This window comes from Natrix helvetica, assembly GCF_964273705.1.
Source record: "Natrix helvetica genome assembly, chromosome: 2".
NCBI lineage: Eukaryota > Metazoa > Chordata > Lepidosauria > Squamata > Natricidae > Natrix > Natrix helvetica.
Window position 1 is genome coordinate 119247991 of NC_138552.1, and position 16933 is coordinate 119264923.

At 42.3% G+C, this 16933-nt stretch overlaps 1 protein-coding gene across 9 annotated transcripts in view; it reads left to right on the top strand.

Moving 5' to 3' along the window:
- The window catches only part of PCBP3 (poly(rC) binding protein 3), a gene marked incomplete at its 5' end in the record, with an annotated part of 57698 nt that overhangs the window by 1670 nt on the left and 39095 nt on the right, over positions 1 to 16933 (top strand). For 4 of the 9 annotated variants that reach the window (XM_081941287.1, XM_081941289.1, XM_081941288.1 and 1 more), the window contains 6 exons: positions 2522 to 2545; positions 4528 to 4560; positions 11112 to 11228; positions 12078 to 12209; positions 13602 to 13730; positions 16786 to 16860. In XM_081941287.1, coding sequence (XP_081797413.1) covers positions 2522 to 2545; positions 4528 to 4560; positions 11112 to 11228; positions 12078 to 12209; positions 13602 to 13730; positions 16786 to 16860 — 510 coding nt within the window. Of the gene's footprint in view, positions 1 to 2521; positions 2546 to 4527; positions 4561 to 11111; positions 11229 to 12077; positions 12210 to 13601; positions 13752 to 16785; positions 16930 to 16933 lie in introns of all 9 variants that reach the window. The other 5 variants (XM_081941284.1, XM_081941285.1, XM_081941286.1 and 2 more) reach the window with 3 other exon arrangements.

Genomic DNA, 16933 nt, shown 5'->3' on the forward strand with positions numbered 1-16933 from the left:
AGTTATTTTAAAATGCAAGTATGATTTTGATACTTCTTGCAGGAATTTCTCCAAGTACAGGAGATGGAGATATGCAGTCACATCTCTTCAGTTGTGCATGAAGATACCAGACAAAAAGAGTAAAAGCCTTTTGTTCCTAGAAGTTTTTTTGTTTTCCCCCCTCCAGGCAGGCAAGATTTCTGAATACAGTAATATCAAGCAAGAGATAAAGTATCAAAAAATGTTTTGGACAGAGCCAACACATCTGAGTTCTTCTATATCAATACTGCTCTGATCACCATTCATCAATATGGAGAAGTCTCTGTATTAAATAGGAATTTTGGAGGAAATTAAAATGATACTAGAAGCTAATGCCATATGTTAGGAGAACTAAAGCTAGTGTCCATGAACCTCAGATTGCCAAATTGTGATATAGTGGGTTCACTAACATTCCTGTTTACCGCAAACCTGTTCATGCATTATATTTTTACTGTAAATATGGGCAAAGGTGTGAACCCAGCTTGATAAATAAAAAGGGTTGTTGTTAGGGTTAGGATAGTTTTTGGGGCATGGCTATTCAATTTTTAAAAAATGTTTGGCTTGAATGGGGAAGGGAGAAAGACAGAGGTGGGCATTGTATAATGCAGCGATGGTGAACCTTTTTTGGCTCGCGTGCCAGAAGTGGGGGGAACGCAGGGGGGTTGTGTGTGGGCGTGCTGCACCCATAATGCAATGCGCAACCCTGGTTTCTTCCTGCCCCATACATCCCTGCGACCAATTCGCTCTCACAGGGAGGGACTTCTCTGGGTGCCGTCCACCAAGCAATGCCAGAGGGTGGCGCCGAGGGGCAGGGCCTTCTCTGTGATGGGCCCAGTCCTCTGGAATGACCTCCCCCCCGACATTAGGACAGCAACCGATCTCCGCTCCTTCCGCACAAAACTCAAGACCCACCTGTTCCAACTAGCCGGCCTGGCCTGAATTATAGCTATCTTCTAATCCCTCTGGATAAAATTTTTAATTAAGTTTGACTCTGGGTATTTTAATTGTTTTTAATTGCATTTTACTGTTTTTAATTAATTGATTATTTATTTATTATGTGTTGTACATTGCTTTTTATATCTCCTCCTTGTTATTTATTTGTTGTGTAATAAATTGTACGCCGCCCCGAGTCCCTTGGTGGAGAGGGTGCGACATATAAATTAGATTAATAAATAAATAAATAAATAACCCCCCCCAGTGCGCATGCGTGCACTATAGCCACTTCCCCCCCCCCATTTTTACATGGTTTTTTCACCCTCCCCAGGCTCCAGAGGCTTTATAGGAGCCTGGGGAGGGCGAAAAGAGCCTCCCCCGCCCCCCCGGAGGCCCTCCGGAGGCTTCAGGGATCGTCCGGAGGCTTCCCTGAAGCCTTCGGAACGCTTAAAACGCCCCTCCGAGCAAACCGGAGACTTCCGGTTTGCTCGAAGGGTCATTTTAAGCGTTCCGAAGGCTTCAGGGACCGTTCGGAGGCTTCCCTGATGCCTTCGGAGCGCTCTAAACGACCCTCCGAGCAAACCGGAAGTCACTTCCGGTTTGCTCGGAGGGTCGTTTTAAGCGTTCCGAAGGCATCAGGGAAGCCTCCAGATGGTCCCTGAAGCCTCCAGGAGGGGTGGGGAGGCACTTTTCGCCCTCCCCAGGCTCCTATAAAGCCTCTGGAGCCTGGGGAGGGCGAAAAATGGCTTTTAAAAATGGTGAACTCAACTGGCCAGCGCACACATGCGCGCTGGCCAGCTAACAGGGCAGCGCCTCGCGTGGCTCGACAAATGGCTCCGCGTGCCACCTGTGGCACGCGTGCCATAGGTTCGCCATCACTGGTATAATGTAACAACTGGTTCACCCAGAAAATGTGAGTACTTTGCTCTCACATGCGCCTTCAAACACACACCAATTATATAGGATGGGAAAGCACTGGGGCAGGGGGGCAGGCCCAGCTACTGGTCAGAACTACCAGTTTGCCTGAACCAGTCTGAACCGGCAGCAGCCCACCTCTGGAGAAAGCTACATGGTAAAATTCTTCTTTTTCTTATCTACTAGCAAAGTGCAAATATGTAAACCTTACAGTAGTAGAGATGGAGAAGGAATGTCCCTACTGATGTAAGTAACAAAGATATATCTTTGTTAATTGATATCAAAGGCTGGCAGAGGCTCTCTTTTAATATCTAATGCATTTTTCATTTTGGGTTTTACCTAGCCAACATTAAATTCAGTAATAACTTTTCATTTAATTCAAAATATGGCTAAACAGTCACAACAATAACTAGCTGTCCAAGGGAAGCTATCAGTGCAGGGGAAAACTGGCTATGCTAAAATCTTTAGAACTCTATAAAGGTGGTTCTTTTATTCATTGTTTTACATTCTTGCTAATAAAGAAATTGTTTATTTTGCACTGAGTACCCATGTAATTGTGATTGGAAATTAATAAACACCATGAACCAAATAAATAAGATTTACTGATAATTAAAGCTTTTACATTCTTACTTCGTTGCCATTTTTTTCCCAACAGGAAGTTGGAAGCATCATTGGGAAGGTAATGTGATGTACTCTACCTTTGAATACTCAGATATGTTGTTTGTGGGCAGAGCTATCCATGCGGGAGGTGACCAGCAAGGGGCTCGAGATTCTGTCTTCTCTCCCTCTTCCTTCCTATCTGGTTCTTGAGAGAATAAGAGCTGTATATAATTAGCGCATGAGAGCTATAATTGGTAAAATAGAAGCTATGCATTCAGCCATCTCCCTTTTCCCTAAATGTAAACTGCTTTCTCCACTGAGCTATTTGCCAATCTGGTTTCTTATTAAAAGCAGAAGGCAACAGAGACTGATCAAGCAACATCTGCATTCACTTAGATGGAATGTAAAGGAAAATGCAGATATTCAAACTGGAACTGATGAAATGCTGAGAACATAGCTATAATAAACAAAGGGTCAATAATTGTAGAAAAGCCTGGAACAATATGAATAATTGCATATAGGAAACTGATTTGAAAATATTTTGAGGAAATACTTTTCCTAATTTCAAGCAACTCACTCTCCAAAGTAAACTAAATAGCTATGTCTATGAGGTTGTTAGGAATCAGGCTCAATCAAATATAATATTTACATCAATTAAATATTCACACCAATTAACCAATGTATGAAAATACTTTTGTTGGTCAATTTCCTTTGATATAAGTTAGGTTTTGCATCTATCAATCTGTTACTGTTCCTGATCTCTCTACCAGTTAGAAGGATCCCAGAACAAAATATAATCAATATTTATTTTCATTCATATCTCCACATTAAAAAAAGCATCTGGATCCACAATAATACAGATAAAATTGATGCCTATTTTTCTGTGAACTAAAACCTACTTTGTATGGTTCCAATCATGACTAACTGAATAATATGCAAAAGCTATGGAAAATATAGTAATGAAAAAACCACAATATAAGCAATAAAAGATGCATGGCGGATAATAAAAAACTCTTGAATAACCAGGAGATTTAAATTTTCATTTGGCTAATATACTGCAGTACACAATTAACAATTTAGAGTACTCTAAGATATTTCATACTCAATTTCTAATCAAAATATATCTCTTTTGAATTGTAAAAGATATTTGTTTAACACAAGTTAATAAGAGAAAAGAAGTACATTGAAAGAATATTGTAAATAATTTGTAAACTATATGTCAGATTGAAATAACAATTCTAAACTCTTGTGCAGTATGTGGCACAATTCCATTTACAGAACTATATTCCAGAAATAGTTTTCAAATAAGATTGAAATGTACATAAGGTCTACTTTTTAGATATGAAGTTATTCAAAATATCAAAGAATATGCAATATAATTAATCATATAATGCAACCATTACCACGTATAATGCCAATTCCTTGTATTTTGAAAGAAAATGTGGTTTGGTGAAGTCAAAAAAATATTTCAGATTGAAACAGGATTATGACTTTAAAAATTTGTTCCATTCTACAATGAATTAATTTCCAATATTGTTGTCCTTTGCAACATTGCTACTGTGAATGGAAAAAAAACCCATCAAATTGTTCATTGCATTTCCAGCATTTTGGAGAAAAAAATGATAATTTTAGCAATTGTGACTGCAGTGATAAAATCAGTGATTAAAATATTTTAAATTAATTCTCACTAAAGATAAAGTTCAGGGTGAACTTAATATCCATTTTCACCGAAATGCCCACTATTCCATTTTTATAATTGTATACAAGTTTTGCATTCCTTTAATCATATAGAACTTGAATTGTTCAGATTCTGAATCATATTTCATAATTGATTTATACATTGTGCAAATTCACTATTATGAGTTCCAAGATTTTCAAATTCACTTTAATTTCTCAACACTCTACCTTGCTTCCATGATACAATTTTATTGATTGGGCAGTGCTTATCAATGTAGATACCATGTAAAAGATAACAATCTATGTATTATGAGTCATATGAAGAGTAATGACATTTTAGTCAGTTTGTTCTTACAACTGTTTCTTTTCTTGTTTTTGTTGCAGAAAGGAGAGACAGTAAAAAAGATGCGTGAGGAGGTGAGCATCATTACCATAGTATAAAATAATATGGGAATAAATGCAATTGTCAGGGTTCTGACTGATGCCCTAATTAAATCATGAGTCTCAAGCCAAGCTTCAAAAGAAATCCAGTTATTTATTAGGAGCGTTATGTTGGCACAGACCAAGTGAAGTCAACTCTGACCTCAATTCGTGCCTTGGCTCTGACCCTGTTTTCCCCTCCCCCCAAGCTGTGTCATCAGTCACATTCCCCAAAGAAGCAATTTCACGGGTTGTAGAAGTCACCCCCTCCAGCCACTGTGGATCTCTGTGGAGATGGCCTTGACATTTGCTGGCTGGAATGTACTTTGTTTTGACTGAAATGCAAGTTCCTCAATGCATCTGCGAGGCTCGATTCCCTATCCCCCTGCCTATAGCAACTTGAGAGCAGGTCAAGAATGCTTTGTGAGTTGACATTCGGCTTCCCTCACTTTCTGAAGGTAACTTGTGCAAAGCAAAACTAGTTTGAGTACAGGTATAGATTTTAAGGGTGCGACCCCCCCCCCCAGGTTTTGTTGGGTTTTCTTCATGGAATTTAGCTATGAGGCGGTCAGCTTCGATGTTTCTGCTCTTTACCCAAGACACTTCTGATAGGGGGTAGCCCTTCCACTTAATTAGATATTAGAGCTGCCTATTGTGCCACCTCGAGTCAAAGATGTATTGGGTTTAGCCTCCTATGACCACTGGGTCCAGGGGCTCATGGGGTAGTGGTCTCACGGGTTTTAAGAGGCTGCTATGGAATACCAGGTGCATCTTCCCTAGTAGTCGGGGCAATTTTAATTGCACCATGACTGGATTGATAATCTTCACTATGGGGAATGGCCCTATGAACTTGGGTCTCAGCTTCTTGCGGGGGAGTTTTAACCTCAAGTATTTTGTGGAGAAGTAGACCTTTTCCCCCAGCTGGAATGGCCATTGTGGGGCTTGGTGTTTGTCTAGCTGTTGCTTATAGGTCTGTGCTGCTTTAGCCAGCGCTTTCTTGATATTTTCCCATGCTGCTTTTAGCGTTGGCAGCCAGTCTGTCAAGCTGCCTGAGGAGGGGGATCCCTTGTGTATTCTGGCATTGGGATAAAGTCCATGCTGCTCACTACTTTGAACGGAGTTAGTCCCGTGCTACTATGAACAGTATTATTGTATGCCACCTCATTGAAAGGGAGGAGGTCCGCCCAATTGGACTGCTGATAGTTCACTTAACCTCAGGTACTGCTCTACCATGGCATTCCAACATCGCCCCCCCCCCCATTGGTGGCCGGATGAAAAACTGAGCTAAGGTTCTGGGACGACCCAATGGACTGTAGGAACTCCCTCCAGAATTTAGCCATGAACTGGAACCCTCTATCTGAGACGATTCTTCATGGCACTCCATGCAGGTGGTAGCTGTGCTTCAGGTTTTAGGTTTAGGTTTATTAAATTTATAGACCGCCCCCTCTACCCGTAGGGACTCGGGGCGGTGTACAGACCGTTCGTGTATAAAACAACAAAACATAACATAAAACATCAGACAAACAACGCACACATACCATCTGTATATACAACCCAAACTAATTAAATAATTAAAAACAGTTCTAAAACCAATTTAAAACCCCAAAATTTAAAATTTAAAAAGCCATCCAGGAAGGTCAGTAGTGGGTGTTCCCTGTAAGTACAATTACATTTACAATTAGGCCAGGTCGGCTAGTCGAAACAGGTGGGTCTTGAGTTTCTTGCGGAAGGAGCGGAGGTCCAGGGTGGTTCTAATATCAGGGGGGAGGTCGTTCCAGAGGGTTGGGCCCATCACAGAGAAGGCCCTATTCCTAGGCACCGCCCGCCCGCACTGCTTAGCGGAAGGTACCCGGAGGAGTCCCTCTCTGTGAGAGCGGATTGGTCGCAGGGATGTGTGAGGTAGAATGCGATCCCGCAGGTAACTAGGTCCCGAGCCATGGAACGCTTTAAAGATGACAATCAGCACCTTGAAACGCACCCGGAAAGCCACAGGCAGCCAGTGCAGCTCACGCAGGAAAGGTGTTACATGGGAGTACCTAGTACTCCCCATAATAACCCGCGCGGCTGCATTCTGAACCTGCTGGAGCCTTCGGGTGCATCTCAAGGGGAGCCCCATGTAGAGAGCATTGCAGTAATCAAGACGGGAAGTCACCAGGGCATGAGTGACTGTGCGAAGGGTGTCCCGCTCTAGTAGGGGGCGCAATTGGCGCACCAGGCGAACCTGGTGGAACGCCCCCCTAGCCACGGCTGTCACATGATCATCTAGCGACAGCCGGGAATCTAGGAGGACGCCCAAATTGCGTGCCCTATCCACCGGGGGCAGTTGTTCCCCCCCGATGGCCAGAGATGGAACACATTGGCTAAAGCGGGGCGCCGGTAGCCACAGCCACTCCGTCTTGGAAGGGTTGAGCTTGAGTCTGTTGTCACCCATCCAGACCCGCACGGCTTCCAGACACCGGGACATCACCTCGACGGCTTCGTTGGGGTGGTTCGGGTAGAGATGTATAGCTGAGTGTCATCTGCATACAGATGGCACTCAACCCCGAATCCTCAAATGATCTCGCCCAGCGGTTTCATGTATGTGTTGAACAGGAGAGGTGAGAGGACCGACCCCTGTGGCACTCCGCACGTGAGCGGCCTCAGGGTCAACCTCTGCTCCCCCACCAACACACATTGTGTCCGACCGGAGAGGAAGGAGGAGAACCACCGCAAAACGGTGCCCCTCACCCCCATCCCCTCCAGCCGACGCAGTAGGATACCATGGTCGATGGTATCGAAAGCCGCTGAGAGATCTAACAGGACTAGGATGGAGGAACAACCCCCATCCTTCGCCCTCCAGAGATCATCCATCAATGCGACCAAAGCCGTCTCAGTGCTGTGGCCAGGTCGAAAACCGGACTGGCGCGGGTCTAGTAATTTCCTCCAGGTGTCGAGGGAACTGTTGCGCCACCACACTCTCAACAACCTTCGCTAAGAAGGGAAGGTTGGAGACAGGACGATAATTGGCTAACTCTACTGGGTCCAGGGAAGGCCTCTTAAGTAGGGGCCTCACCACCGCCTCTTTCAAGGTGGCTGGTAGGAACCCCTCCCTCAGCGAGGCGTTCACCAGCCCCAGGAGCCAGTCTCGTGTAGCCTCCCAGGCTGCCAGTACAAGCCAGGAGGGACACGGGTCCAATAAACATGTGGTGGCCCGCAGTCGCCCGTGTCCATATCCTCGGCAGCAACAGAGTCAAACTCCTCCCAGAGTGGTACCTCAAGTCTCGCCTCCGGTGTCTCCCCAAGATCACTGAGGGGGACCCATTCACTCCGAATCTGAGCGATTTTGTCCTGCAGATATTCCCCAAATTCCTCTGCCCTACCCTGCAAAGGGGCTTCCCGCGGCCTCTGTGAAAGGAGGGAGCGGGTCACCTGAAACAGGGCGGCAGGGCGGTTATCTGCGGACGCAGTGAGGGTGGCGTAATATCGACATTTAGCCACCCTTAGTGCCACAAGGTAGGTCCGTAAATGGGCTCTTACCTGTGTTCGGTCAGATTCGGCGCGAGAGGATCTCCATCTGCTCTCTAGGCGTCTCTTGTGGCGCTTCATCACCCTCAGCTCCTCGGTGAACCAAGGGGCCAGGGTGGTTCGCTGCCACCGGAGAGGCCGCAAGGGTGCCACCCGGTCCAAGGCCCCGGCCGCCGCACTGTTCCATGCGGCCACCAGGTCCTCCGTCCGGGAGCGGGTCAGGGCTACAGGAAGTGGCCCAAGCTCCGTCTGGAACCTATCTGGTTCCATCAGTCGCCTGGGGCGGAACAGTTTGACTAGCTGGTGGGCTGAGGGTAGTTCGCTGCAAGGTATGAAGTGTACCTGCTTGGAGAATAAGTCAATCACAGTCCAGATCACAGTCTGAGATGACTCTTCGTGGCACTCCATGCAGGTGATAGATGTGCTTCAGGAACAATTTGATAAGCTGGTGGGCTGAGGATAGTCCACTGCAGGGTATGAAGTGTGCCTGCCTGGAGAATAAGTCAATCACAGTCCAAGACCAACAAGGAGTTGCTATTTGGCAACTCCACTATAAAGTCCATTGCGATTTTCTCCCATGGTCTTCTTGGCTCTGCCACCAGTTGCAGCAGTCCGGGGGGGAGGGAGGGTTCCTGGTTGCTTTTTCATAGTGGCGCATATGGTGTAACTTTTCACATAATTGTCCATGTCTTTCTTCATACCGGGCCACCAGAATTGCCTCCACACTAAATGTAAAGTCCCAAAGTGGCTCACTGATTTGACATCGTGGCTCCTCTGAAGGATTAAGACGCAAAGGGACTCTGGAATGCAGAGTTTTGTCCCCTTCCATGCTAGGTCCTCCCTTTTTATCAAGATAAGTTGGTTGTCACAGAACTAGGGCTCTGTTTGCACTTGGGTTTTGAGTTTCATGGTTAGATCTTGCTGGTCCTGGAGTTGTCTGATATTCTCTTCGGTTGCTGTTTGGGCAGGGAGGAGGATGGTGTCTACTACTTGCTCCTGTCTGTATTTGTACTGGGGCATGCAAGAGAGGGCATCCACTAGGAAATTCCTCCACCCTGGGATGCGTTTTAGCACAAAGTTGAATTAGTTGAAGTATTGAGCCCAGCTGACTTGTTCAGATTACATAAAAATAGAGTGGAGAAGGCTTGAAATTTGTTGACCAGCGGGTTTTTTTTTCACGCAATCATATTCTTTAGCATTGAAACAAGATTAGTTTCCCTATGACAAAAGTACAGATAAGCATTTTGAACTACTAGAGAAAACCTAGATACTGCTCTATAATTTTTCCTACATAGATATTAAGAAGCTGGTCAAGCCTACCCAAGCTATTCTGAATTTCTAAATGCCTGAACAGAGTTCTTTTCATAAGGTCAAAATAAGTTGTAATCTAAGGCTAATTATACATTGTTGTTTTGCTGCTACTTGAGTTAGAACCTATGTGGTTTATGTTAGATTATAGTTCTCATATATTTTGAGTGTCTGGTTTGTTCTAAATGCCATTCTAAACATTTCCATATAAATATAATTGATAATCCATAACCAATACAAAATAGGAAATCTATATATTTTCTAAGAATCTGCTGTATATAGGTCTTCTAGTCCAACCACCTACCCAGTACAGGAATCTTAAAACAAAATGCATAGGTATAGAATATCTTAAAATCTTAAAACTAGATTCTAAAAACCAAATGTACAGTTATAGAATAGGAGGTATTTGGATCAACGGTAGTAACTGAGAGAGGAATCTAGGTGCCCTAGTTACTCACCACTTAAGTATGATCCAGCAGTGTGCTGCAACTGCCAAAAAATCAACACAGTTCTAGGCTACATCAACAGGGGTAGCGTCAAGGTCATGAGAAGTGATTGTACCACTTTATACTGTACAGGTGAGGTCACATTTTGAATACAGCATCCAGTTCTGGTCACTACAATACAAAAAATGCTGCTGTGCCCCTAGAAAGAGTGCAGAGAAGAACAAAGATGATAAGAGGTCTTGGGGCTAAATTATGCAACGAAGAACTAAAGGAATTAGGGATGTTTAGCCTAATGAAGACAAGGCTCAGAGGAGACATGATAGCAGTCTTCCAATACCCGAAGGGCTATCACAGGGAAGAAGGCATTAATTTATTCTCCCCAGCTGCTAGGACAGGACAAGAAGCAATGGGTGAAGCTTGTCAGAGGATGATTCAACCTGGAAATCAGGAGGAACTTCCTGACAGTGAAAACGATCAATCAATGGAACAGCTTGCTTCCTGGAGTTGTGGGGCTCCATCGCTGGAGGTTTTCAAGAGAAGATTGTACAATAATTTGTCCTATCTTGGGAAGGGAGTTGGATTAGAAGACCTTCAAAGTCTCTTCCAGCCCTATTATTTTATCTCATTCCATTTTGGACAAATGACTGTCCAGGTTTTTTCTTAAAAACCTCCAGTGATAGAGCATCTACAACTTCAAGACAAAGGCTGTTCTGTTTCTTATTGGATTCATAGTCAGGAAATTTTGTCTTAGTTCAGCTTTGGATCTTGCATTGTAACATTTCCACCTACTGATTCATAGCTTATCCTCAGGTGCCAGGGAGAATAAATCTATTCTCTCTTCCCTGTGATATCTTTTTATGTATCAGAATATTGCTATCATGTTTCCTCTTAGTTTTTTCTTCTTTAAGCTAACTATAAACCACTCTTTATAGGATCTTCATGGGATTTATCTATCTTCCCTCCTAGCTTTGTGTAATTTGCAAATTTTATAAACATCTCTTCTATTCCTTCATTTAAGTCATTTATCAGGTGTTAAATAGTGCAGGCCCAGGACAGAACCTGAGGTGCCCCACTGCATACCACCTTCCATCTGGACATAGACCCATTAAAGACTACCTTTGACTATGGTTGTTCATTTAACTATGAATCTATTTGATAATGGGACCATCTATCCCACATTTTTCCAAAATATCTATGGTCTACTTTATCAAATATCTTACTGAAGTCTGAGTATCTTATATTTTCAACATCCCCCTATATGTATGACAAGATGTGGTTTTTCAATTATAGAGTGGAGCACGAATCAATATCTCAGAAGGAAACTGTCCAGAAAGGATTGTGACCATTACAGGCCCTACTGATGCCATCTTCAAAGCGTTTGCAATGATTGCTTATAAATTTGAAGAGGTAATAAACATCAAAAGAAATGCTTGTTTTTTACTGACCCTTTCTTGGTAAAAAAAACCCTCAAAATGCTTTTTAAAAAGATATTATAGGAAAAATGACAATCGGTACATATGCACCAGGCCTATCACTTCATTATGGTTTAGTTTGGGATCTGTCTAGAATCAAGCATGGATTCTAATAAATACTACTCCCGGGGAGAATTTTGTGATATGGATATATCAGACTGAGAAACTTCTGTTCACTGAATTATACAGCCATTTTTTCAGGAGATTAGCAATGCAGTGCAAAACAACTTTAACTTCCCCTATCCAGTCATGTCCAACTCTAAGGGGCGGTGCTCATTTCCATTTCTTAGCCAAGGGAGCCAATTTTGTCCAAATACATTTCTGTGGTCATGTGGCCAGCATGACTATAGGCTGGAACACATGGAACACTGTTACCTTCCCACCAAAGTGGTACCTATTTATCTACTTGCTTTCGAATGGCTAGGTAGACAGGAGCTGGGCAAGTTATGCAGGCTGTCAGCTTTCTAGTTGACAAGGTCAGCATCTTTAACAGCTGAGCCATTACGCTCTTTAATGAACATTAATGCAAAAAAATTAATTGTTCATATTCTGTTCCTTTGACATTGTCCGAAATGTATAATAGTGGTAAAGATGAAGAACTATTGTAAAATGTAAGATACAAATTTCCTAAATGTGAAATATCTGTTAGTTTTAACAACTTAAGCAGAAGAAAACCAATTCTATTTTCCCATTTGCTCATTCACAGTTCCACAATGTGATAAAAATGCTTGGTTCATTCTACTAAAGTACCATTCAAACTTCCTCCCTCCCTTCCTTCCTAAAGGATATAATCAACTCAATGAGTAACAGCACAGCTACAAGTAAGCCACCAGTTACATTAAGGTTGGTTGTACCAGCAAGCCAGTGTGGATCATTAATAGGCAAAGGAGGCTCCAAGATTAAAGAAATCAGAGAGGTAAGTCTCTGATTTCCCTATGTGCAGAGAAAAATATTTTCTTTGAGAAATAAAAGAAAGGGCGGTCTTTAAATCTCTTTAATTCATAAATCTTCATGAAGTCAATTGTCATAAAGTGAAGCAGAAATCATATTGAGAAACTTCATGTCTTCTTAGGGAAAGAATTTCCACTTATAGAAAATTTCATTTAGCCACAATCTCTTTAAGTTCATCTCTGCTATGTTGAAATGGTGTTAATATTAATGACAATAATCCAATTATAAATATATTACTTATATGTTAAAAGAAGTAAATAAATTTACTGGACATTCTCTGGTAATAACTGCCCTCCAGCTGCTCCATTCTGTTTTATATAACACTGTTGTGGAACCAGCAAAAAATACAATACTAGTAATTTATTTTTATTTATTTATCTAAATTTGTTATGGCCATTCATTCTAGTAAAATTTGAATGAAATTAAACTGTTAGTTAAAACAATGAAAAATGTAAAACAAAACGGAAGGTCTGGGTTAAAATCAGCCATAATAATAATGAGAAAACATAATGGGAACCCCACAAACATATTAATCCCAGACCCGAGAACGCAGCCAAATCTTAAGGTCCTTCCATAACCACAAGAGAGGGGGGTATCATTTGTTTCTTGGGGGGAAGGAGGAATGCCATTCCAGAGGGCAGGAGCAGTGATGACCAATTATCTACAATAATTGGCTGCATGTGGCAATTGCCTCACTCTGTATGGCTAACCAACATTAGCAGAATGATTTTTAATTATTTCAGATAAGATACAATTAAAACCTGGAAAAATATATTGCAATGGTTATTCTATTATTTATAATTTTCTGTTTGGATTTTATGTTGAAAATTGTCTAGAAAATAAAATTGATCCAAAATGAGCAGTTGACAGTAATCTGAGAGTGGCTAATCTGATCACGTTATTACTAATCCATTAAAATCTGCCCTGGATGTCAGTCCATTTATAGACTGAATTCAAAGGCCTGGGTGGTTCTCTAAAGCCATCCAAAGGGCATTGGATTAGGCTCCTGAAGTAGGATAGTATCCTACCCTCTCAATTCATTACCCAAGGCTTTCATTGAGCTGCCTCCATGCTCAGGTCACTGAAACAAAAAGGTATGGTGGGCTTGTTGAATGCCATCCTGAGAGAGGCTCACTTGATGCCTACATTCATATCTTTTTAATGCCAAATTTTTCACTGAGTTTTATTTTTTATTTTACTCATGCACTGTTCCTACTCTGATCATGTTGGTTCTTATGGCTTTACACACACACACACACACACACACACACACACACATGAAAAGAGAGCAAAGAGTGATTATATTAGGATGTTTAAGTGCCTGTGCAGAAAAAAATAAGCTATTTCCTTTCTTCAGTCCACAGGTGCTCAGGTTCAGGTGGCAGGGGATATGCTGCCCAACTCTACAGAAAGGGCAGTGACTATCTCAGGGACCCCCGATGCAATTATCCAATGTGTCAAACAGATCTGTGTGGTGATGCTGGAGGTACAGTCTGTAACAATAGGGGTAAAGTATAAAGGAACATACGTAAATAACTTAAAATGGATTGTTATTAGTCCTTGCCTACTCAGGCATTCAATCAATCTGTGGTTCAAAACAGCTCTGGGTGACTACACAAGAAAGTAATTCTATGAAGATTTGGGGTAAAATAGTAGTTCAGGGACACAGAGTATGCAGGGATGCAATGCATACTTGGCCATTTGGTTTATATTGTCATTAAATATACTTTAGTTATAAAAGATGCAGTGAGATACATTGTTGCAGATTTAATATGAAACAATTATATTGTTCAGAAATCCAACAAAACAGGAATGAAAACAGTAGTGGATTAATAATATCATTTCTATTTTTCTAATTCATTAATTTCCTGCTATGATTTATATTCTTCAGTTGTCAAGAATATTTCTAGCATAAGACTAATACATGGTTTCTATTTGTCTCCATCCTCTGCTTTCAGATGAAAGCTCTCTTGATTTTAGAGCACTTTTATCCAAAAATAAAATAAAACATTAACACCATTAGGTGATGTGCTGTGGAATTACCATCAAAATGTGTATACTAGCAAATGAAAATCTGGAAACAAGAATGTGCATTGATAATATTGTATTAGGTGGGAGTTGGAGGTGGATTCATGCTTATGAAAAAATGTTGAAGAAATCAGTGCAAGAGAAGATTCCTGGTAGCTGAAGTTAATGAGTAACTCTAGCTACAATAATAGCAGGGTGCTTAAACCTCACTAAAATAAAAGGGGGCTTTCCGAATGTATCTAAAAAAGCAAGTGCTTTATCTGTTTTTATTGCAAATTTTCAAGGTAACATTTCATGACTATTTCAGCTAAGACAGTACCTAGACCCATCTACAGCATGTTAATTTTTTCATGCAATTAAATAACCTTTCTATGTATAACTTCATTATGCTCCATTGGCTCCAGTCCAGGGTTCATTATTTCCAGAATTCTGTTTTACATTTTCCTTCATGAATTTCACTGTCTTGAACTTCACTGGTAAAATTAATTGTTGCTACGCTTAATTAAGAGCCAAGGTGGTGCAGTGGTTAGAGTGCAGTGCTACAGGCTACTTCAGCTGACTGCTAGCTGCAGTTTGGCAGTTCAAATCTCAACAGCTCAGCCTTTCATCCTTCCGAGCAGGGATGTGCGTTCAGGGGAGGCAGAGCCTCACCTCTCGTCATGAAATAATAATATATAATAATAATATCCACAAGGGAGTTTCATATATATTAGAGGAAGAGGAGGGAGGAGGAGGAGCGCGCGCGGGGCAGTGCCAGCTGGGCAACCGGCGGGGGCAGGAGGGTTCTTGGAAGCGCCAATAACCTTCCTGCCTCCGCTGTACTTTGCGCACTCCTCGTGACTGCAATAGACATCCAGAAGTGGCAGGGGTTTGATGACGTTGCCGCAGCTGCCATGCGCGGATGGACGGAAGTAGCCAGAGTGGCGCCGAGGCAGTCCGGCGGACGAGCGACCGAGGATCAGGCTGCCTGATCCTCCATCGCTCGCTTGCTCGCTCTTTCGTCCGCCCGGGCCACTCTGGTTACCTCCGTCCAGCCGCGCCCAGCAGCGACATCATCAAAACGAAGTGGCTTGGAGGCGAAGTGCTTTTCAGTGCTTTTCTGTGCATCTGGCGTTTAGGTAGATAGCCGGATGTCCTAAACGCCAGACGCACAGAAAAGCAGCTGCTGTTGGGGATCGCGGAGCGCGAGCCGGCGGAGCGCGCTCAGGAAGGCGGGGAATGGGATCACGTGTGCTGGAGGCTGAGGCAGCCTCAGCCTCCAGCACACGTGGTCCCATTCCCCGCCTTCCTGATGACATCACCAGCCTCACCAGCCATAAACCTCACCGCATGTCACTGCTTCCAAGGTGGGTAAAGTGAGGATCCAGATTGTTGAGGGCAATATGCTGACTCTCTAAACTGCTTAGTGAGGGCTGTAAAAGCACTATGAAGCAGTATATAGGTCTAAGTGCTATTGCTACACTTGGTATTATTTTCTGTTCTTGCTACAGCCCTAGATATGTCTTCTTAGAATATCCAAATATTGTGACTTGCAATGCTTCATTTATGCAGCATCAGAAATGACATTCATTCTAAATATTAGAGGAGAATTGAAAAATCAAATTATAACAACTGCATATGCAAGTTTTGAAAGAAAGTAAAAATTCTTCAGATTAATATGCAGTACATGAGAATAAAAATATGGTCCACACAGTTAGATTCAACTGCTATGTGGAGGAGCAAATGTTAATCCAAATATAAGTAACTTTAACACAGAGATGTGCAATTGTTTCTTGGGCCATATTTGACTTTTGAGTAGTAGCTAAGGGCAGCAGTGCCCCCAAAAGTAGCAAATAAAGCCAGCATTAAAACTTAATTTGATTTTATTTCTAGTTAAATGTCATTAAACACACTTACTTCAGTTACTTTCCAATCACACATTTAGTAATTTTCTTCTCCCTTATTTAAAAATTAGAATTTGGTAATAATTTTTGAAAGTCTCAGGAAGCCATATTGTTGGCTAAACATTTCATACCAGATTGGTAGCTCTTTGGAAAAAGTGAGTGAGTGAGCTATATTACTAAACTATTTGCAATAGTTTTTGAAATGTATCTTGTGATTGTCCAAAAATACTAAAATAAAAAGGGGCAGCTTCCTGGCAATAGAAAAAATAGAAGACATAATTTGGTCTAATGGCTCAGATAAAGTTCTTGGAAGTGGTCTTCAGAGGGCTGGAAACCTTGCAACCTCACAATCCCTCTGCTGCTGTTTTAAACAGATTATTGATGGAAAGGAGAGCCTTTAACTTCTGCCCAGCAATCCCAAGGCAAGTGAACACCTGGCCACGATTAATGGTCCACTAAATGATTCTAGTTTCTGGTCTGGTAACAAAACTTTGCAAAGTTAACTTTATCAGTTCATATTCAGTATGGTTTTATTTGTACGTGTTTGGTTGCCCTCTAACACTCTTTTTGCTATTGTTTTAGGAAATGTGGTCTAATGTTCTCTCTCCCTCTCCTTGTCCCTTTTCCTAGTCCCCACCGAAAGGTGCCACCATCCCCTATCGCCCAAAGCCTGCCTCCACCCCTGTCATTTTTGCAGGTGGTCAGGTAAGAGCCGACCCACTTGCAGCCTCCACTGCCAACCTCAGCCTTTTACTGCAGCACCAGCCGCTGCCTGTTA